Below are 24,326 nucleotides of genomic sequence, written 5' to 3' on the forward strand. Positions count from 1 at the left end.
TACCAAAAGCTGGTTATTTGAAAAGATCAACAAAACTGATAAACTTTTAAGCTAGACTGACCAAGAAAAGACAGAGAGGGAGAGGGAGAAAAAGAAAGACCATTCAACTTAATAAGGAACAGAAATGAAAAAGGGAACTTTACTACCGATCTTACAGAAATAAAAAGGATCATAAATAACTACAATGAACAACTGTATGCTAATCAAGTAGACAACTTAGTTGAAAACGGACAAATTTCTAGAAAGACACGAGTGACTAAATATGACATAAGAAGAAATAGTCAATGTGAATAGACCTATAACAAGTAAAAAGACTGAATTAGTAGTCAAAGGGAAAAATAATAACCACAAAGAAACATCTATACCCACATGACTTCACTGGTAAATTCTATCAAACATTTGAAGATGAATTAATAGAAATTCTTCATAAACTCTTCCAAGAAATAGTAGAGGAGGGAATACTTCCCAGCTAATTTCATGAGGCCAGTGTTACCCTGACACCAAAATAAGACAAATACCACAAAAAAGAAAAGTACAGACCAGTATAATTTATGAATACAGGCACTAACGTTCTCAACAAAATACTATCAAGCCAAATCCAGCAATATATAGAACAACTATACACCATTATTACCTGAAATCTATCATAGGAATGCAAGGTTGGTTTAATACCTAAATATCAATTAATCTAATGCACCTGACTAACAGAATAAATAACAAAAACTGCTTGATAATCTCAATAGACACAGATAAAGCATATGACAAAATCCAACAGCCATTCACAATAAAAAAAATAAACACTCAACCAACCAGAACTAGAAGGAAACTTCCTCAACCTGATAAAGTTCATCTATAAAATACCTATATCTAATATCATATTTAATGGTGAAAGACTAGATGCTTTCCCCCTGAAATCAGAAACAAGAAAAGGATGTCTTCTCTTGTCACTGATATTCAGCATAAGCCAAACCAATGATTAAATAAAAAGAAAGAAATGGGCTAGGCGCCATGACTCACGCCTGTAATCCCAGCACTTTGGGAGGCTGAGGCAGATAAACCATGAGGTCAGGAGTTCAAGACCAGCCTGGTCAAGATGGTGAAACCCTGTCTCTACTAAAAATACAAAAATTAGCCAGGCCTGGTGGCAGGTGCCTGTAATCCCAGCTACTCAGGAGGCTGGGGCAGGAGAATTGCTTGAACCCGGGGGAAGGGGGGTGCAGTGAGCTGAGATTGCGCCACTGCACTCCAGGCCTGGGTGACTGAGTGAGACTCTGTCTCAAAAAAAAAGAAAAAAAAAACCATAAAAGAAAAGAAAGAAAGAAATGACAGATTCCGAATACAATTGTTTGTAAAACTATCTCTATTTGAAGATGACATGACCTTGTGTGCATATAGAGGAACCTAAGCAATGCACCAAAAAATTATTAGAAGAAATGAGTTAAGGTGTCAAGATGTAAGATCGGTAGTACAAAAATCAATTATTTCTACATACTAACAATAAACAATGTGAAAATAAAATTAACAAAATTCCATTTACAATATTATCAAAACAATAAAATCCTTAGTAATAAATTTAACAACAGAAGTACAAAATGTGGGCTTGAAAACTAGAAAACATTGTTGAAAAAAATTAAAGAACAAGTAATTAAATTGAAAAGCATCTCATATTCACAGACTTAATATTGTTAAGATGGCAATACTTCCAAAATTGATTTACAGATTCAACATTTTCTGCATCAGAATCCTAGCTAGCTTTTCTGTAGAAACTGACAAGGTCATTCACATGGAATTGCTAGAGACCCAGAATAGTGAAAACAATATCGGGAAAGAAGAGAGGAAGGAGCAATCAGAAACAGAAAAGCACTTACTGTTATTCTACATATTTGTAACTCTAGATAATACAAGTTTCTACAGATTGAATGTTTCTTTCCCCTAAAATTAATATGTTAAATCCTAATGCCCAATATGTTAGTATTTGGAGGTGGGACTTTTGGAAGGTGATTATGTCAAGAGGGTAGAGCCCACATGAATGGGATTAGTTCCCACATAACAGAAACCTCAGAGAGCTCCCTCCCTTCTTCCATCAAGTGAGGTGGCAGCTAGAAGATGGCTCTCTAGGAACCGGAAAACAGGCCCTCACTCAAATTGAGACACTCAAACTGCCGGTAGCTTGATTCTGGAATACTCACACCCCAGAAATGTGGGAAGTAACCATTTATAAGCCACCCAGTCTATGGTATTTCGTTATAATAGCCTGAAGGGACTAAGACACACATATAATCTATAAAGAAAGAACACATTGATTTCTATGCCTGGGGTAGGGAAATTTGATTGGAAAAAGGTAAAGTGGTGGCAGACTTTTTTTATACCTTTACTGTGACTCTGGTAGTAGCTGCATTTGCCAAAACTTAAAATTAGTGTAATTATACCTAAATAAAGTTGCTTTAACAATCATCTTTTCTGTCTTGGCCAGGAAGAAAATATTGATCAACTATAAAATTTTAACTTAATAGCTATATTCTTTTTACAACAATCCAAAGAAGTCTCTAGGAACAAAATAAAAAATAAAAAACAAGCAAACATCCAAAGTATTTAGAAATTAGAAAATTACTTTGAAATAACCTCTACATCAACAAGGAAACAAAAGCAGAAATAAATAATCTAAAAACTAAGGAAAAGTACTTCATCAAAACTTGCAAGGTATAGTTCAGTCAACACCCAGATTATAATACATATAATCTGATTATTTCATTAAAATTCAATCAGAGAAACAAGAAAAAAATCCAGAAGTATAATGAAAGCACAAAGATAAAAGTTAAAATTAATGAAAGAACAGACAACAAATAAATGAAAAAATTTATAAAAGTTAGTTTTATTAAAAAGGAGTAATTAAAAATTCCCAGGCAAGTTGGATTATATAAGAAAGGAAGAAATAAAAATATAAAACACTGAAAATTAGATATAAATACAAATTTAGTAATATCAAATTTTAAGTGAAAATAATCTGTGCATATATTTTTTATGAAGTTTTAAATCTCAAGGCAAAAGATAATTTTGTAGCATAATACACTGACCAAGAGATGGAATAAAGTGGCAAAAACAAAACAAATCCCCCAACCATAAAGACACTGAAAGTTTGTTAAAGATTTTTCATTTAAAAAGGTGACAGGCTGGACACGATGGCTCATACCTGTAATCCCAGCACTTCGGGAGGCTGGGGTGGGAGGACCATTTGAGCCCCGGAGTTCAAGACCAGCACTGGCAACACAGCAAGACTCTGTCTCAATAAATTATCTCAACAAATAATAACAAAAAATGTAGCCAGGCATGATGGTGTTTGCCCATGGTCTCAGCTATTCAGCTACTTCAAAGACTGAGGTAGGAGGACCACTTGAACTGGGAGCTCAAGCCTGCAGTGAGCTGTGGTTGTGCCACTGTACTCCAGCCTGGGGGACAGAGCAAAACCCGGTCTCAAAAAAGTGAACTGAATTAAAATTTAAAAGGTGACTGGATAGTTTCACAAATAAGTAATTCCCAAAACGGTTAAATGAACCTTCCCAGAATGGTTAACACTAGTTATTTAAAGTCTTCCAGATCAGAAAGAAAGATCAATAGTTTATAGCAAATTATAATGTATAAAAAAGACAACTATATGTCAAAATTAAGAGATTACATGCAAATATGCTAAAAAAGAAAATTTTATTTCCTCAGCCTATTAAAGAACTAATTCCATGGAAAAGTACAGTGGCACAAAATTAGAAAATTTAAAAACCTATTCATCAAATAAGAAATCAGTAACACTAAGAAATTAGAGAAAAACCTTCTATCCATGGAACATGGATACGGATAAACCTTATACACGATAAACATGATTTATCAAGATATATCAAATACTACCTTAAAAATTAAAACTCTAAACTCATGTCTATTAAAGTCATGCACATATTAGATGTGCTTGCTTTCTTCACAATAATCTAATATTGTGTTGTAAATTCTAGCAATGCAGTCAGATCAGAAAGCAAAATACACACAAACATCAGAAAAGTAGAACAAATTTTATTCATTTGTAGATGACATTACTATATACCTTAAAAAGCCAAGAGACTAAAATAAAACTTTTCAGCTGATAAAGAGTATATAATGAAATGGCTAGATACTAAACAAAGTTTTAAGATTCTGGTAATAATAGAATAATAATAATAAATTCTAGATAGAACTAAAAACAAATCTTGAAGATGCTGTCTAGTACCTAAAAACTGGCTAAGTGGGAGATTTAAATGTTGAAAGGCAAGACCACGTTAGGTGAGATCCTTATTTACACAGCTCTTCTCCTAAGAGCATGTCATAAATACAGCCCAAAAGAAAGTCAGGGCCCACTGAGAAGGGAGAGTCCGGGGATGTCAGAGCACACACAAGTTGAGGAGAGAAATTCTAGAAAGCAGAGAGAACCACAGAAGTGGAAGTCCCCAAATTTGAATTCATACGAATCGTTGACAGAGGACACCAAGGCCAAAACAGAAATGGAACCACCCAACTAAAGCTTAAAGGAACATACTCATATATTTAGGATGATTCATGAGAAATGCAACTGGCCACTAGGATAAAAGCTAATTACCTTCAGAGAAAGACAACAGCATCCAGAAAGATAACGGAGCTTGTTGCCCATAATGTAGTATACGAATATAAAAAAATTACTAGCCATGTAAAGAAACTGAAAAATGTATTACATGGTCTAGAGTAAAATCAGTCAACAAGACAAAACTCACAGAAAACCCAGAGAGTGAAAATTCAGACAACAATTTCTAAATAATGTACAGATATGCTAAAGAATCTTCAGGAAAATATATATTTAGAAAAGATAGGTGAAGAGATGGGGAATTTCAGGAGAAACATAGCAGCTCTAAAAATGAACCAAAAGGAAATCCCAGAACTTGAAAATATTACTTATATATATATATATCTATACACACACACATATATATGTGTGTGTGTGTGTGTGTGCATCTGTATGTATTTTTAAAAAATCACTACATGAGGTTAACTACAGATTGAACAGAATATTAGGAAAAAAAACAGTGAGATTAGACAGATCACAACAAAATACACAAACCATTAACAGTGAAAAACCATACAGAGCCTTAATAACCTGTAACACAGTATAAAGGGGTCTAACAGAAGTGTCAGAGTCTCAGAAGAAAAGAGACATAATGGGGCAGAAAAAACATCTGAAGAAATGTTAATGTTTGAAACTTCTCCAAACTACACTGAAATCAGCAGCCCACAGACCCAGAAACCTCAGAAGACACCAAGAAGAATGACTGTAAAGGCGGTCGGGGGAAAAGATCACAGTATCCAGAGGAGAACAACAACTGCTGACTTCTCCTCAGGAGGAAAAAAAAAAAGACAGAGGCCAGAAGACCATTTACTGACTTTTATGAAATGCTGAAAAAATAATCTGTCTACTAAGAACTCTAAGTCCAGTGAAAATATCTTTAAAAAGTGAAGCCACAATAAAGCCATTCTCAGATTTAAAAAAAAAAATACCTCAAAGGATCTGCTGTCAACACACTGAGGGATGTTAAAGGAGGTTATTTGGGCTCAAATGAAATTATAGAAGTTGGAGATTTGGATCTACATTAATGAATTAAAAACAGAGGAAATGGTATACATGTGAAAAATATAAAAAGCTATTTTTCCTAAATTCTTTTCTTGTTTTTTTGAGATGAAGTCTTGTTCTGTTGCCCAGACTGGAGTGCAGTGGCATGATCTTGGCTCACTGCTACCTCTACCTCCTGGGTTCAAGTGATTTTCCTGCCTCAGCCTCCCGAGTAGCTGAGATTACAGGCACGCACCACCACACCTGGCTGATTTTTGTATTTTTACTACAGATGGGGTTTCCCCATGTTGGCTAGGCTGGTCTCGAACTCCCGGCCTCAAGTGATCAGCCTGGCTTGGCATCCCAAAGTGCTGGGATTAAAGGTGTGAGCCACCACGCCCAGCCCATATTTCTTAAATTCTTTAATAATTGATTCATTATTTAATTTTAAATATTAGCAACCTATGTGGGGTGTATAACATATGTAGCAATAATAGCTACATGTCTAACTACAGCAGAAAAGACAAAAAGAGGTATAAATTGAATTATTTTTAAGTTTTTCACATTGAATAAAATGGAAATAATATTAATTCAAAGCGGACTGATAAAAATGCATACTGTAAACTCAGGAATAACCACTTGAAAATTTAAAAAGGGTATAACAAGAAAAACCAAAAGAAAATATAGAATGAAATGTCACTCCCCCAACACAAATAGCTCAAAATAGAAAATGGATAATTAGACAACTTATAAATGCAAATAGACTAAACAGTACATTAAAAAGCAGTGATTGCAAGTCTCAACTATTGCTGTTAATAAGACACACTTTCAATGCAAAGACACAGATGTTAAGACGGTAAAGAATTATAAAAGAATATGATATGTCAACAGTAAACATGAGAAAGCTTGTGTGGCTAATTTAGACACAGAAAATTTTAAGAACTATCAGCAGAAAAAAAGAACTTATTTCATAATGATGAGAGGGTAAATTACTGAGAAGACATAATAAATCTAAATGTGTAAGCACCAAATAACAGTTTCAAAACATATGAAGCAAAAATGACATATCTATGTAATTCATAATTTTAAATATATTGGAAACTGTATTTCCGGTTAGGAATCAGAAAAATAACATTCACAAGTGAAGAAATCTGTAAAATAATCCATATAATTTTATCAAGAAAGCTATAGGAAGGATGTAAACTGTACAATTTTATTCATGACTACAGTCATGCCATGTTCTTAGAAGAGACAACACGCTTTCATTTTAAAGTGAGTCAATAAAAGTCATAAAACTGCAATTAAAATGTCAATGTAGATATTTTTAACTGAAAAAGTCTGAAGGAGAATGTTCTTTTTATTTTTAAATATTAATGTTGAAGGAAGCAAAGGGTCATAAGGTCTATAATTTACGTTGAAATGGCACAGTCCTCATTCCCCAGAAAGAAGCAAAGAAAACATGGTAAACTGTTGACAATTCTTGAATCTAGGTATGACTGTACATTTGATTATTTCTACTTTAATGTAAGTTTGAAATTTTTCTGAAGACATTTTTTAGGAAGTGACAATTTTCATGAATTGAAAGTGAAGATTATTTGAGCAGGTATGTATGATACATTTCAACATATTTATATAATCAAAGCCGTATTACTGTAATTGAGGATTGGATAATTAGTAATAAATAGTTTACAGGGTCTAAAGAATTATCCAAGTTTATGAGAAAATGTAATAAATTCAATTCAGGAAAAAACTGATTATTCGTTAATGGTATCAATTCATTCCATCAGAAATAAAGTTATGTTCATAAAAATATAACTCTAGAAGAATTAAAATCTAAATATAGGCTGGGCGCGGTGGCTCACGCTTGTAATCCCAGCACTTTGGGAGGCCGAGGCGGGCGGATCACGAGGTCAGGAGATCGAGACCACGGTGAAACCCTGTCTCTACTAAAAATATAAAAAAAAAATCAGCCGGGCGTGGTGGCGGGCGCCTGTAGTCCCAGCTACTCAGAGAGGCTGAGGCAGGAGAATGGCGTGAACCCAGGAGGTGGAGCTTGCAGTGAGCCGAGATCGCGCCACTGCACTCCAGCCTGGGCGGCAGAGCGAGACTCCGCCTCAAAAAAAAAAAAAAAAAAAAAAAAAAAAAAAAAAAAAAAAAAAAAAAAAAAAAAATCTAAATATAAAAATTAAATCTATAAAAATACATAAAGAAAACTTTATTATTTGTTACTATGAGACTTGATTTCTTTAAAAGATAAAAAATTTGTCCTCCTGAAACTAAATCTGTTTTCAAAAGAAAATCTGAATAAGTTTTTTGAAAATCTAACGTAAAGAAATATCTGTAATACATAACAGAAAATTTTAATATCCTTAACAAAAATATAGAATAAAAGCTGGTATATAAAAAAGTAAACAATTCAACAAAATATAAGCAAAATTTATGAATAAATACACAGAAGTAAGAATAGTAAGTAATAAACAAACAGAAAAAAATCTTTAATACAGTGAGTGGTCAGAGAATGGCGTATTTACTGAGAAGGGGTTTTCCCCTTTATGTTAGAAGGAGTGTGAATTTCTATAGCCTTTTCTGAGAGTGTAATATATGTATAAATTGACGGCAATATATGTTCCAGGCATACATTGTTTTATTGCATTTTGCCTGATTGTGCTTCATAAATACCATGTTTTTGGTTTTTTCTTTTTACAAACTGAAGTTTTGTGGCAACCTGTGTACAGCAATATCGGCACCATTTTTCCAACAGCAAGTGCTTACTTTGATTCTCTGTGTTACATTTTGCTAATTTTCAAAATATTTCAAATATTCTCATGATTTTATTGTATCAGTCATGGTCATCTATGATCAGTGATCTTTGATGTTACCATTCTAACTATTTGTGGGTGCCACGAATCACACCCATATATGATGGTGAACTGAATTGATAAATGTTGTGTGTATTCAGACTGCTCCACCAACTGGCTGTTCCCCCATCTCCCTCCCTGTCCTTGAACATCCTTGTTCCCTAAAAGCAATAATATTAAAATTAGGCCAATTAGTAACTCTACAATGACCTCTAACTGTTCAAGTGAAAAAAAGTCATATGTCTCTCACTTTAGATCAAAAGCTAGAAGTGACTAAACTTAGGAAGGCACATCTAAAGCTGAGATAGGCTGAAAGCAAGGGCTCTTGGGCCAAACAGCCAGGTTGTGAATGCAAATAAAAAATTCTTCAAGGAAATTAAAAGTGCTACTCCAGTGAACACATGAGCACTTAAGTGTTCTTGATGATATGAAGAAAGTTTTAGTAATCTGGATAGAAGATCAAACCAGCCACAACATTCCCTTAAGCCAAAAGCTAATCCAGAGCAAGGCCTTAACTCTCTCCAATTCTGTGATGCCTGAGAGATGTGAAAAGGTTGCAGAAGGAAAGTTTGAAAGTAGCAGAGATTGGTTTGAGAGGTTTAAAGCAAGGTAAAAAGTGCAAGGTGAAGCAGCAAGTGCTGATGTAAAAGTTGCAGGTTATTCAGAAGATCTAACTAAGATAACGGCTGAAGGTGGCTGAACTAAGTAACAGATTTTCAGTATAGACAAAACATCTATTAGAGACATCTAGGACTTTGATATCTAGAGAGGAGAAGTCAACGTCTAGCTCCAAAGCTTCAAAGGATGAGCTGACTCCTGTCAGGGGCTAATGTAGCTGGTGACATCAGGGTAAAGCCAATGATCATTTACCATTTCAAAAATTCTAGGGCCCTTAAGAATTATGCTAAGTCGATTCTGTCTGTGCTCTATAAATGGAACAACAAAGCCTCAATGACAGCACATTTGTTTAGAGCATGATATACTGAACATTTTAAGCCTACCATCAAAACTTACTGCTCAGAAAGAAAGGTTCCTTTCAAAATGTTACTGCTCATTGACAATGAACCAAGTCACTCAAGAGCTCTGACGGACATGCACAAGATTAATGTGTTTTCAAGCCTCTTCACATAACATCTATTCTGTAGCTAATGGATCAAAGTGTAATTTTGTCCTTCAAGTCTTATTATCTAAGAAATATGTCTTGTAAGAATATAGCTGTTACAGACAGTGATTCCTCCAATGAATGTGGGAAAGGTGAATTGAAAACCTTTTGGAAAAGATTCACCATTCTAGATGCCATTGAGAACACTGATGATTCATAGGAGGTAGTCAAAGCTTCAAGACTTCAGTGGAGGAAGACACTGCAGATGTGGTAGAAACTAGTGGAACCTGAAAATGATGACTGATGCAATCATCATCAAACTTGAACAGATGAGGTGCTTCTTATGGATGAGCCAAGAAAGTTTCTTGAGATGAAATCTACTTCTGGTGAAGATGCTGTGAACATGGTTGAAATGTCAGCAAAGGGTTTAGAATATTCCATAAACTTGGTTGAGAAAGCAGCGGCAAGGTTTGAGAGGACTGAGTCTAATGTTGAAGGAAGTTCTACTGCAGGTGAAATGCTATCAAACAGCGTCATAAGCTGCAGATAAATTTTCTGTGAAAGGAAGAGTCCACTGATGTGACAAACTTCACTCTTCATATTTTAAGAAATTGCCACATTCAGGCTGGGCACAGTGGCTCTTGCCGGTAATCCCAGTTACTCGGGAGGCTGAGGTGGGAGGACTGCTTGAGGCCAGGAGTTTGAGACCAGCCTGGGCAACACAGCAATACCCTATCTCTGAAATAAGAAATGAAAAAAAATTAGCTGGACACGGTGGTGTGTGCCTGTAGTCCCAGCTACTCAGGAGGCTGAGGCAGGAGGATCCCTGGCACCCAGAAGTTTGAGGCTGCAGTGAGCTATGATGATGCCACTGCACGTTGACAGGCTGAACAAGACCCCATCTTTAAAAAAGAAGGAGAAGAAAACAAACTGCCACATGCATCCCTACCGTCCTACGATTTGCAACCACCACCCTGGTCAGAAGCCACCAGTACTGACGCAAGACCCTCCACCAGTAAAAAGATGATGATTTGCTGAAGTCTTAGACGATCATTAGCATTTTTAAGCAATAAAGCATTTTTAAATTAAGGTATGCATTTTTTAGGTATAATGTTATTGCATACCTAGTAGACTATATGGTGTAAATACAACTTTTATATGCACCGGGAAACCAAAAAGTTTGTGTTACTTGCTTTATTATGAAATTTCTTTTACAATACATCTGAGTTATGCTTGAACATGTGTGTGTTATGCACACATGCACACACACACCTCTACCTTTGAAAAATCACAGAAAAATGCATAAGATGACATTACATGAAACAGTTGATACTGGAATGCAGAAAAATAGAGTATTACTCTTTTTTATACCTCTACATTATTTGAATTATTAAAACGAACATGCATTGTCTTTCAATGCATGTTTCAATGCATATTTGTTTTAATTGCTTTTCAAGTTATATGTCAAAAATTAAACATGCACCACTAACACATACGTACATGGGTACCAAAAGTGTTGTTATTTTCAAGTAAATGTTTACATTTCCTATATTATAATAATCATTGTAATCATTCTGCTGAAAAGATTATATTCAAGAAACTGGATACTAGTTACATGATTCTTATTTACAACCCCAAAAGAAAAAAAAGAAAGTGCATGGGTTTCAGGAAACCAAGGGATATTTCATGAAGGCTCTATTTCCCTGATGTTCTGAGTGCCATAAAAAAATACTGAACAAACACCTGTTTCCACATGTCTTGGAACAAGGACTACACACAACCTGTTGGAGACATAAAGACTGCAGACCACACTTCTCATTTGGGCTGAAGGAAAAGAAAGACATGCTAGAACACCCTAATTGATGTTTAGGGGATCTTCCCTGACACCATCCCTCTGTATGGTCCCAGAAGAGGCCCTGCAATGTCCTCAGACTGTCATGTGTAAAAACAAGATATCTTTGTATTGTTTTTCTTAAATAAGGTATTCCCTAAATTGTATCAGTTTCAAGCTCTACAAAATCTGGATCTGTCCAGTTTGAAGGTAAGTTGAATCACAAATAACTGCTGCTTATCCAAAGGCATCAATATCATTGCACAAATGGTATTTATTCTTGAAGAGGGAAACTTTATTAGATATCTATAGTCATCTGTAAAACCAACATTTTGTATTTGTTGTACCTGAGAGAATAGTGAATTGTTTCTAAGAACTTTAAAACAGTCTGTCCCAAAGAACAAAATGTAGGATCAGTACTTAATGAATCACAGAGGAGATATATAGAACACCTGAACAAAAAGTATAAATCCAAATTCAGCAAGACTGGCAAAGAAGCAGTAAGTAAGTGCTCACCAGCCTAGGGATAAAGATGTCCTCACTTAAGCAGAAGTTGGTCAGACATGCAAACAGGAACAGGAAAGCCACAGAAATAAAAGCTAGTGTTACCACTACAAACTGTCAAGGGGAGATGGCAGGTTAGCCAATGAACTTAGATCTAATATACAGATGGGTGAAGAGGTTCATAATGAACATACCTGACCTACTTCTGAATCCACTAGGCAAGACACCCATCCTCAAAAACAAAAGGGCATCAGACTAATTTAGGCTGATTCCATTAGGGTATCTAATTTATCTAATCCTCCTTGTTGTAATTCCATGTTCACCAAATAAACTTTTCATTGTTACTTGGCTTTCTACCCCATGGGATGCCAATATTCTGACCCTTGTGACTGCCTAATACAATTACAGACCAATAAAAGGGGAGTCCAGTTTCTACACCAATCACATTAGCTTGCTTAATAGGACTGGATTCTGAAAATGGAATCCATTTGCATTTGCTCTTGAGTTTCTGAGGCCAATGGCCAGACCCTGAATGGTGATCAATGCAAGAAGGGACCTCCTGGAGAAACATCGTGCCAGCCTTTCCTTTGAAAGGTGCCAATCCCTGTGTGACTAGTGTAACTTCCAATCTGTATTTTAATTAACCTCACTAGACATTGTGAGCAATCTTGTCAAACAATAAAACATCTAAAGTAAATATAAACAAGATGTACATAAAATGAAAAACATGTAAATTTTTTACATTTCTTCTTTCAAATATAAGCTTACCCCACATTACATTTCTTAAGTATCAATTTATTCCAGATAACACTTTCTGGGCTTCTAAGCTTTTAAAAATTATTTTTACCTATGTGATTGATTATTAAGGTTTAGCGATCCGGTCTGGTACATCTCTTCCAACTGTTTCCTGTTTCCAAAGTATAAAGCAAGGTCTGTGGCAATGATGGCTTTGCGGATGATCTCAAGCACCTGCTCATATTCACTGGAGCTCAGAGTGGAGAAGATATTGTGCCCTTCCAACTACGGAAAAAATACAAATAAAAACCACCAATAACAAGCACAAGCTCTAATCTTATGACATTTTCAGTTATTTGAAACTATATAGTCAGTCAATGACATTTGGCACCCTAATGAAAGGTTTTGGGGAAACAAAAGAATAGTTAGAAATGACTGATGAAAATAGCGTTTTGGTTTCTCTTTAAGCTACAGAAACAATGAAGCTACCACTTAAATAAACTATTGCAACTATAATAACATAATTTACTACCATAAAACCCCAGTGATTTAAATATATCTAGTTCTTAGATATTTCTAATAGTTAAAAAAACTTGAAAATGTAAAATATTTAAGTCAAAGTCTTTTCCTCTTAAGCTAATTAAAAACTTCAGTAATTTTTGTATTATACTAGAACCTTAACGGGCTTAAAAATGCATCTATATCCTTGTACACTTCAGGTTGTAACATATCAAAACATGCTTAATAGATAGTAATATATTTCTCTGTATCCTAGAAGAAAATGTCCTACAACCTCAATAAAATGTTTATTCAAACACATTAAAAACTCTAAGGGCAAGAGTACCTTTCCCTACAACACAAATCACTGAAGCTATGACAATTCTAGGATCATCTTCGATTCTCAAGGGGGGTGGAAATGGCAGATCACTACCCTCAACAAGACCAGAGCATTGGTAATCTGGATTCTCTTCGCTCAGAATATCCTTCACATATTAATCTTTTTAAAAACTTTATAATAATTTCTTCCTGTGAAAATTTTAAGGTTTTTATTTGTAATTGAGAAAAAAAAGCCTTTGTTGAAACTAAAAAGTTTTGAGATAATTAAAGATGCATTCAATTTGCAGATTCATCAATTATTTTGATATTATTTCATTATTGGTCAATATAGTACTACTCTAAGTTGATTTTCAATTAATTTCACTTTTCTTAATATACATTTATTGAGTTAAAGTACAGTAAAAACAATGATTGAAGTGCATTTCTTCACAAAATTAGACATCTCATTAAGACGCTGTTTCTTCATATTCTTAAATGAAACTGTACATGTACCATTTGTTTTCAATTATCAGAATAGTTCCATATTATTTGCTCTTAAAGTCTTAGAAGTATTTGAATTACTGTATGATAAATGCAGCAAATGGACTCAGGTCTAGTTATTTATTTTCCTGACAATAATAGTAGTAAGGCCGTACATTTGTAGACAGTTCTACAGCTTACAAAGCACTTTCAAACACATGACTTCACTTTCAAATTATAAAACTTATATTAGTTCAGAGTTCCCACATGGATTTTACATGAGACGCTATGAGATGAGCCGTTTGCGCACAGGCTGGTTAGTGACCGATGGGGACAACGGGAGGGGACTCGAGCTTTGGGCTGGTGGCTGAACTCAATGATCATCCAAGCTCGACTCTCTTCAATTTTGTTGTAGGAAGTTACAAGAAGGAAATACTGATTCATGCTATGGTATCTGCTTTCCTTTGATGTGACCATAACTCAAGTGAAGCAGGTAGCCTCTGCATCAATACTGAATGCCTGTCACCTCTATGTCCCACTTCACAAGCATGTTTCAGCATGTCTGGCTGGTGCTCATGCACACATCTGCTGTCAGCAGGTCATGTGAAGGGAATCACAGCTGATACCATTTTATGCTTTGTATTTGTATGCTTTACTCTCTTTATCACCAGTAATTATCACCATAATCTGTTAAATTATAGTATATAAAATATTCTAGTCTGCTGTTGACATTTAAAAAGAAATATCTCTAAAATAGGGTCTCCTTAGCCTAGGCTCTATAAATTCTGTAGGGGGACAAAAGAGTTATAAGCTCACTGCAGTTCTACACATTGAATATATCATCTGTAAGCTCATGTTTTTATCAGAGTCCCAAAAGTGTCGACTGTCCCAAAACAAATCAAGATTTATTTATTTTTTTTTTTTTTTGAGACGGAGTCTCGCTCTGTCGCCCAGGCTGGAGTGCAGTGGCGCAATCTCGGCTCACTGCAAGCTCCGCCTCCAGGGTTCACGCCATTCTCCTGCCTCAGCCTCTCCAAGTAGCTGGGACTACAGGCGCCCGCCACCACGCCCGGCTAATTTTTTTGTATTTTTAGTAGAGACGGGGTTTCACCATGGTCTCGATCTCCTGACCTCGTGATCCGCCCGCCTCGGCCTCCCAAAGTGCTGGGATTACAAGCGTGAGCCACCGTGCCCGGCCAAGATTTATTTTAAAGAATGTATATATTCTACTGACTACTTCAGAGTCATTACTTTTCAGTACTGGAGGAAACTAGGTGAAAAAGCTCCATAGAGGGCTTTTATAATGAAAAGGTCTAACTCATTTACTGTCCCCTTCAATAATTTACAAGAGTAAAGGGAATGCATGAATAAACAAAAAAATAAATGTTTCCCTTTTCTTTCTTTGAGACAGAGTCTCGCTCTGTCACCAGGCTGGAGTGGATCTCTGCTCACCACAATCTCTGCTTCCTGGGTTCAAGCGATTCTCCTGCCTCAGCCCCCCGAGTAGCTGGGATTACAGGCACGCACCACCACACCTGGCTATTTTTTTTTTTTTTTTTTTTTTTGTATTTTTAGTAGAGATGGAGTTTCACCACGTTGGCAAGGATGCTCTTCGTCTCCTGACCTGTGATGCGCCTGCATCAGCCTCCCAAAGTGCTGGGATTACAGACGTGAGCCACCACGCCCGGCCATGTCTCCCTTTACTTTAAGAGAATCTAGCATTTTACTGCTACTCAACTAAAGAAAATAAGGGAGATACAAGCAGTGAAGCATAGCAGACGAACAATATCTTCTTTAAACCTCCAACCTCACATTTGTTAACACATAATAAATCCTTATAATGCATCATAATACTTTTATACACCAATTGATAATTTTACTATAGTTACGTAGTTTGAAGTCTATGTTAATTCAAGCTAGTTGATTCCATTTTGCATAAATCGAGCATGAAATAGTAGACTTTTTTTTTTTTTTTTTTTTTTGAGACGGAGTCTCCCTGTCGCCCAGGCTGGAGTGCAGTGGCGCGATCTCGGCTCACTGCAGGCTCCGCCCCCGGGGTTCACGCCATTCTCCTGCCTCAGCCTCCTGAGTAGCTGGGACTACAGGTGCCCGCCACCACGCCCGGCTAATTTTTTGTCTTTTTAGTAGAGACAGGGTTGAAATAGTAGACTTTTTATACCCAGCAACGTTTCTAAAACTTAACGTGGGTGAACAGCATATAATTCTTAACTCTATGGAAGCACACAGGTAGGCTCTGGTCGTATGTCAATGCTGTGGCTGAGATCTGGTATTAGAGAATGGAAACAATGTTGAAATTGGTGCTGATGCTGAAAGGTGACCCAGGGACTGCCTTGAATAGATGATTCTCAACACTCCTTCCAGCCCTTAATCATAAGGATCCTAAAGGCTGTTAGTATTCTGTCCACTGCTGGGGGACTAGGGAACCACTGCTTTTGGAAAAAAATGTCAACGATGCAACTAAGTGCATCAAACATTCATGATGGCAATGCCTTTAAAATATATATAATACTGATTTTGAAAGTTAATTACCTAGTACATCAAACCACATATTAGGAAGCATTATAGTACTGTAATTAAGAGCACAGATTTTGGAGCCAAATAGTTCTATCTTTTAATGTCACTCTGCCACTTACTAGTTAAGCGACAAATAGATTACTTAACCTCTTTGATGCATATTATTCTCATCTGTAAAATGAAAATAAATTAATAATACATATCTCATGGGGATATAGTAAAAATAAACTGTATTAAAATGTGTACAAAATATTTAAGTTTCTGGTTCATTGTAAGTACCCAATACATGATAAAATGATTACTATTATAATAGTGATGATTGGTGATGATGATGATGATAAAATCTACCAGTACAACTTCCACAGTCAGCGTTAAAGGAAAGAGAGATGAAAAAACAAACAAATATATGTCTAAAAATGAATTTGATAGCCAAATACCTTTTCTATTCAGAACATAGGTGTAGAAACGGACAGATTTAAACTAGCCACTTTGTCATATATTTTAGATTATCAGTACAGGTAGTGTTGAATATAAGCATAATAATTTTGCTATAATTGTAATATACAACAGCAAATTGTACCTAGTGCAGATGAACTGGAAGAACTCTCTAGCTGAGTCACAGAAATAGTGCTGCTATAAAGAGTGGTAAGAAGTCACGGGATCCCAAAATGTTGGTATAAATAGATAACTTTCTGAAATATGATCACATTTCAAAAGCAACAGATAATTTAAGATTAGTGGAACATTAAGAAAATGTTCTCAATAATGAGAATAATCATTCCTAATCGGTCTGTTTTCTAAAATTTTGACTATTTTCAAAGTCAAAACGGGGTATTCAAAAAAGCCAAAAGAAAGAAAAAAGTCTAGCTTCAATGTTCAAAATAATCATTAATATCTCATGAGTAAACAGAATAAATTGATTTAATATTCCAGCAATAATGGTTCAATCACCATTACTAATTGTAAGCTAGTAACTTTTAGGCAAGAAAACAAAGCTCACCTCCATTCTTGGATGTAACTGTCCACACAAAACAGTCTGCTCACACAAAGGCATCCTGCTTGCCTTCTTCCCCCGCTCAGTGTCTCAGCTCTCTGCCCCACCGGACATAGCTACTCACTGTCCTCACATAAAGCTTCAGTTTCAGTCTCTGAGTGCTGGTTCTGCACACTCTGCATCTTCCCCTCCCCATGCTCTACCTTCACACTTCCACTTGTGCCCATATCAACAGCCCCAGAGGTGGGCCTGTGAGTCCAGAGGTGAAGAAGGGGCAGTGACTCTCCTCATCAGCTTCTAATTCAGAAGTGGGAAGCTAAGCTCACAAACAGAAAATTTCACTACAATGTTAAAAACAAAGAAACAAACAAAACACTAAGATGTATGTATGCTTGAGGTGCTCAGGCGCTATGTAAAAGGGGGCAGTGCTGTACCCCAGTGATGTGGGGATACATTCAAAGAATTTTACTGGGTGAGTTCACGCCTGAGTGGGGGGCCACAGAAAGGGTGTGGGGTAATTACAAATAGAGAGAACCCGGCCAGTGGCACAGAGTTAAGATATGGTCTGAAACTACAGAAGCAGAGCAGATACAGACAGGGGCCACTCATAAAAGACTTGTATATCCACTGAAAAAACAGGAAATTATTCCAGAGGCCCCAGAGAGCCACTAATGACTTTTAAACAGGAGAAAAACATATTCAGACATACACTTGGAGGGCGGATTTGGGACACAAACACTTGGAGAAACAGTGATGGATAAGGAGGAAAAGGTGGAAAAACAGACAAAATACGAGGAAGGCTGAAACTGGGATGTCAAGCAGGGACGGTGCTTGCCACTTGGGAGCTGTAGTGGTCAGAGGGGCCAGATTACCATTTACTAGAGACTCAAGTGAGTTTCCTCTCTGCTAAATGTCTACCATGACCTCTACACAGCAATGGGCCCCAAACAGCACGAAAAAAATCCTGATGGCCAGCATTAAGACACAATGGGAAGCTCAGGGAAAGATTCGAGAATGCAGGTTGACCTTCTCTGCAGATGCTCTTGTATTTACTGTTACTTCATGACTTAATGAGAATGCAGACTGACCTTCTCTGCAGATGCTCTTGTGTTTACCCTTACTTCATGACTTAATCTCTTCCCATTGCCCACTCAACACGGGATTATCTACGGCATCCCTATCACTGTGACCAAGCTCAAGGCAAGCTATGAGCAAATACACACTTCCTGCTTTTCTCTACCATGAGTAACGTGTGTGTGTGTGTGTGTGTGTGTGTGTGTGTGTGTGTGTGTGTAGGGAGAGACAGAACGGAGGTGACTGAACATTATCTTTTCAAGTCTATTGTATTATTCTCCTTGCTTGCTGTTGTCACTGTGTTAGCCAGCAGTACTCTTCTGAATGCCCTGCTTATCCAGGAGATACCACTGGCAGCCATACTGAAAGCTGGCCCTCAGGTTGGCAAAACTATAATAAGCAGCCACATATGCAACACACACCTGTGAAGATGCCTGATGGGGAACTATTTCCAACCCTCATACACAAAATTACTTATGTTGTATCTGTCTGTGTGGCCAGAGGATGGGCAGTGCCATGCTCATACTCATCTGTTTGGCAATGCAGATCAGGAGAGCAATGGGAAAAGTCTTTTGTGGATAAACAGAAGTATCACAGGTATTCATATCATGAAACTATATATTGTTCTTATTTTAATGACTGGAAGTTGGAATTTTTAACTGTTACCTGAGGATAGCATCTTAATTAGTCAAGCTTACAGGTATCTTTTGATGAAACATAAAGTCAGCAGGACTTGGTGGTAACAGGATGGAGGGATGGGAAGATAAAGCTAAAGAAGGGAAAAATGATGACTCTAAGGTCATCAGCCTGCATTCCTGGGTCAATGAGGTTGCCACCACAGAGACACAAAACACAAAAGGCACCTAAATAAGTATAATACCAAGCACAATTCGGGCCATACTGAATACAGGGTTCAAGTGCTTGGGCAGAAGTCCTATTGAGCACTAGGCAGAATTACACCAGTATGAGAGTCCTCAGGGTACCACTGCCAGTCAGAGCCACGGGTGTGCCAGGTGGTGAGCCAATGAGAAGAACAACGTAAGGGCAGAAGTCAGGGGACTCAGGCCTTCCTTACTCTGACTGTGAGTTCCAGAGGACAAGGATTTGTGGATGTTCTGTTTATCACTATATCCCCAGTGCCTAAAACAGGTGTTGGCAAATAGAAGGTGCTCATTAAATATGTTTGTTATGAAATTGAATTTCAGGGACCAGTTAGATGAATCCGAAAAAACACTCAGAGAAGTACCATGAGGATTACTGCAAAATCAGCCAAGCGTGCAGAAATTTTCAGAAGAGGAAGACACTCTTTCCTGAACATTCCTGCCCATGTAGATTGGGCTGTCTGTTTATGGCCCCAATATTATTTCTCTCTGGGCATAGCTCAAATTGAAGGGATTTGGTCAATCAAATATATAAATTTGTTTTCAAACTGGTAGTACTTTTCATCTGAATTTGCAGCGATCCCTAGTTCTTATTCCCAGCTTCTGTTTTTGCAATGTACCTAGTACCTTATCTTCTCTAAGTAAAACAAATTTGTTGTTATTATTACTTTACCAATGACTGAAATTCCAGCTCTAATATCTGAAATTATTCTCCCACACCTTTCTGAATGCCAACAGCTTACCTGTCTGAACTTAACTTACTGCCATGAGTTCCCGTTAGTAGTTCTGATCTTTTTTAGGAACACCACCTTAAGTAATCTGCAAGCCCTACATCGCTGAGGGTTTGCCAAAATGGAGGCAAACCACCCTAAACATCCATTTTTGATGGCAGCAACTGGGCCAAGTCTTCCTAGGGCTTAGGTGGACCTGGAGCTTCCCCATCCCCACCTGCCTTGATGTGACTGCTATATTACCAGGTTTATTTATTATTCTATTCAGGAGCAATAAACTTTGCAATCTGGCCTCCTTCAAAACTAATCCTATTATATTTAATACAGGCTTTCTAAAGAAACTGTATATTGGCTATTAAAATTCAGCTGTGATTAAACTGCTAGCAATGTTGTACTGTCAAATGCATGAATTCATTTAGGACATGGGACGCTAATTCAGTGACTCCTAATTATTTTTAAGTGAAGTCATCTTGATGTTGTTTCTGGTGTTTATTCTTCTTAGACAAATAAATAGTCTCCAGCAATGAGTGAGGTCAAAGTAGACATTAGCTGTCATGAAGTTTTAGAATGTTCATCCATTTACAATAAGCATGTTTTACATATATGTGTAAATATATGTACACATACATATACACACACGCCTTTTATCCTGCTTAAATTTCTATGTGTGCGGCTGGGCATGGTGGCTTACGCCTGTAATCCCAGCACTTTGAGAGGCTGAGGCGGGCGGATCACAAGGTCAGGAGATTGAGACCATCCTGGCTGACACGGTGAAACCCCGTCTCTACTAAAAAAAATAATAATAAAATACAAAAAAAAAAAATTAGCCGGGCATGGTGGTGGGCACCTGTAGTAACAGCTACTAAGGAAGCTGAGGCAGGAGAATGGTGTGAACCCAGGAGGCAGGGCTGCAGTGAGCCCAGATCGCACCACTGCACTCCAGCCTGGGGGACAGAGCGAGACTCCGTCTCAAAAAAAAAAATCTCTATGCATGCTTATTTTATGCAGGTATGTATGTATCTATGTAAACATATGCCATTTAAAAAGGAAAGAGCTGGTGTCAAGCAAAATGATAGGAATGATGACTACACGTTGCTTTCAGGACTAAACTGAACCATGAGCAAGCTTAACATAAGCTACCTACTGGGGATGGCTTGAAAACGACTAAAATAGCTCCATATCTGAAATACTTTTCACTTCTACCCAGCAGGTAATTCGAAGAGCACCCGCCATCGAGTAAGGTGATCATTTACCTTCGTAGGCCTGAGGACATGAGACCTGGACAGTCAGTTTTGCTGGGTTTTAAAAAGGACTGGGCATGCAGCACTGCCAATCACGTGGACAGTTAAGTCAAATGAGGAGGCACTAAGAGAAGCCTTTGGGAAACTGAGGGGAGAAAAAAAAAATCCTGGCATTTAGAGGAGGCCTGGCCTATTCAACAGAGAAAAGCTGCACCAAGTGGCAAAGCTTTCCTGCTTCGCAACTTGCCTATGGCCAGTTACTGGCAGAGTCACTGTTGGCATTTTGCTATGACATCCTAAAAACTCAAAACCCTTTTCCTTAGACACATCATTGGAAGATCTAACAAGGATTTCTCTTCCTGCGTAGAGGTGCTGACAGTGAGAGGAAAATATAGGGCCCACGATACTTAAGCTGAACCCAGATTACATTTTTAAACATTGTTTGTGATAGGAATCAAATCACTATGATGTCATAGCTACCTGGATAAGATGAGTTTGAGAAAAATCATTTAAGAAAGAAGGAGCGTATATATCCCACGTTGAAGTGATGTCTGTGATTGTCTACATCAATTACCAAGAACATCTTAAACACAATAAAATAAACAAAACATACAGTGTAAAAAAAAAAAAAGGCTACGATGCACTTAAAACCGTATATTTACCTAACTTTAAAGACTTGCTGTTCAATATCTTCTTATTTAAGAATATGATAATCTATATAATTAATTGATTTAAACTATGTAAAACAAGTATTGCTTTAGGGTTACATGTACTTACTGATATAATATTTAAAAAACAAATGTGATTGCAAAATAGGTGTATTTTACAAATTCTTTGTAAGGGATACCTTATGCAAAAAACACTATTATTTAATGATGACTATAAATATAAGGTTCTACAATAAAATGTAGCTGTTGCTTTTAAGGAAGCCAGAATGATCTTCCTTTTCCACCTATGAAGTATCCCTATCTCCCAGACAGCCCTTCAGACTAAGCGGGAGACGGTGTGCGGTGACTCACCTGGAGGATGGACACGGTCTGGGAGAAGTGGTGCTGCTCCATGGTGGAAGTGGAGTAGAGAGCTGCCAGAGGGTGGTCGAACTTCTGCAGGTAGCTGTTACTGAAGCCCCTGTGGTCCAGGTCATGACACAGACACGCAATCAGCAGTCCTTTGCGCTTTAAAAAATAATATGATGCAGAGATGTTCAAAACACAGAAACACACATGAGCGGACTTACCGCTTACATTCATGTCACATTACTTTCTGGCATTAATATAGCACAAATACAGCAATCTGGCATAAAGAATCCTATACAAATAGAGCAAACCCTTAGGAATCTTTGAAATTCCAGATAATCTAACTCATTTGTAGCCCCTTTCTTTGTTTCTCTGCTTATGAATCTGATAGTCAAATTATTTTTGAGTTTCTCTCTCAACTCTAGGAAAAGGTGCAGGAGGTATCAACTTGTATAAGGTATAAAGCAAATGTTCCAAAAAATTACAGATAAAGCAAATCTGCACAAGGAAAGAAAGGTCAGTTTCAGCAAAATCTATTCAATGTTAAATTCTAACAATGCTATTGCTATTATAAACAATAAATATAACAGGTAAATCATATCGCATGTAAAAATGGCAAATATATAGAAAAAAAGGCAGAGCAGGCTAAAGGAAATTAGAGGAAGTCAGGCTGAGTATGAAATAAACGAGGCAGGCACGCCTCATGAAAAGGCCAGGTGTGAGCAAAGACCTGAAACAGGGTAAGGAGAGAGGCAAGCGCAGTGTGGGAGAAGGGCACGCAGGGCAGGGGAGCAGTGACAACATAAACTTGAAGGCAAATGTGCCCTGAGACTCGGAGGATCAGGAAGGTGGCCAGTGGGGTCAAGGGCAGGGGAGGTAGTCATCATACAAGGCTTATATTCTCAGTGATCTGGGGAACTATTATTACACGGTTTTTAGCAGAGCAGTGTTACCATCTTGCTTACATGTTTGCAAGATTATTCTGGCAACTGTGTTGAAAACAGACTCCAGGAAGGTAAGAGATCAGTGAGGAGGCTTCTAAAGTAATTGAGGCAAAATGTAATAGAGCTTTAGACCAGGATAATAATAATGAAAGCTTCTATGGGGTGATTAAAGTCTGGATGCGTTTTGCAGGCAGAACCAACAGGATTTTTTGACTGTCAGAGTGTGAAAAGAAAGGAGATGAGGAGGGGTCAAGTATGACCTCAAATGTTTTGGCCTTAGAAGCTGTAACGATTTACCATCAACTGATATGGAAGAACTGCAGGTGGAACGGGTTTGAGGAGAGAGGTCAGGAGTTCATATTTAGACTGAGGCGAAGGAGTCTACTTGATAGTCAAGTGGAGATTTGACAAGTGGAGATTTTGTTTTGACAGGTAGCAGCTACTGAAGCCTCAAGGCCTGGAGATAGGCCTTTGCTAGAGAAATGAAACTGTCAGTGCCCATGTGGCATTTAAGGCCACATGACTGGCTGAGCTCACCAAGGCTGTAGTTTGAGGTCGGAGGAGGGTCAAGGTCTAAGCTCTCAAGTACTCCCAATTCTAAAATAAATCATCCAGTGGGCAATTAAATACTTGATAAAAATTGAAGGGAAGAAAGAATTCTATAGGTTAAATCCTATTACAACACATTTCATATGACAGTTTCTATTCTCTCACGAAGGGATTTTGAGTGGAATTCAGGTTATGCCAAACATTGCTTGAAAAGACTGAAGTGTTTAAAGAATATTAAGAGACTCAATGTGTTAATAACAATCACAATCACGATTTTTATTTTGAAAGACAAATTACACCTGAAAAGGGGGAACAGACTGCATGGTCTAAGTCTGAGGAAAGAGAAAGATTAAGAAAAAAAAGCAACAACAAAACAAAAACAAACAAACAAAAAACCCCAAGGGAGGAACAGCTGGTGCATTTGCAGGAAAACCAAGAG

The 24,326-nt window shown here is 37.3% G+C and overlaps 1 protein-coding gene across 8 annotated transcripts in view; it reads right to left on the reverse strand.

The window, feature by feature from the left end:
* PDE10A (phosphodiesterase 10A) overlaps nt 1-24,326 on the reverse strand; it is a 659,574-nt gene that overhangs the window by 34,526 nt on the left and 600,722 nt on the right. For all 8 annotated transcript variants that reach the window (XM_032162216.2, XM_032162223.2, XM_032162202.2 and 5 more), the window contains 2 exons: nt 22,398-22,553; nt 12,739-12,911 (listed from right to left, as the gene is read on the reverse strand). In XM_032162216.2, coding sequence (XP_032018107.1) covers nt 12,739-12,911; nt 22,398-22,553 — 329 coding nt within the window. The remainder of the gene's footprint in view (nt 1-12,738; nt 12,912-22,397; nt 22,554-24,326) is intronic.

The sequence above is a fragment of the Hylobates moloch genome, unplaced genomic scaffold (assembly GCF_009828535.3).
Source record: "Hylobates moloch isolate HMO894 unplaced genomic scaffold, HMol_V3 SCAFFOLD_2, whole genome shotgun sequence".
NCBI lineage: Eukaryota > Metazoa > Chordata > Mammalia > Primates > Hylobatidae > Hylobates > Hylobates moloch.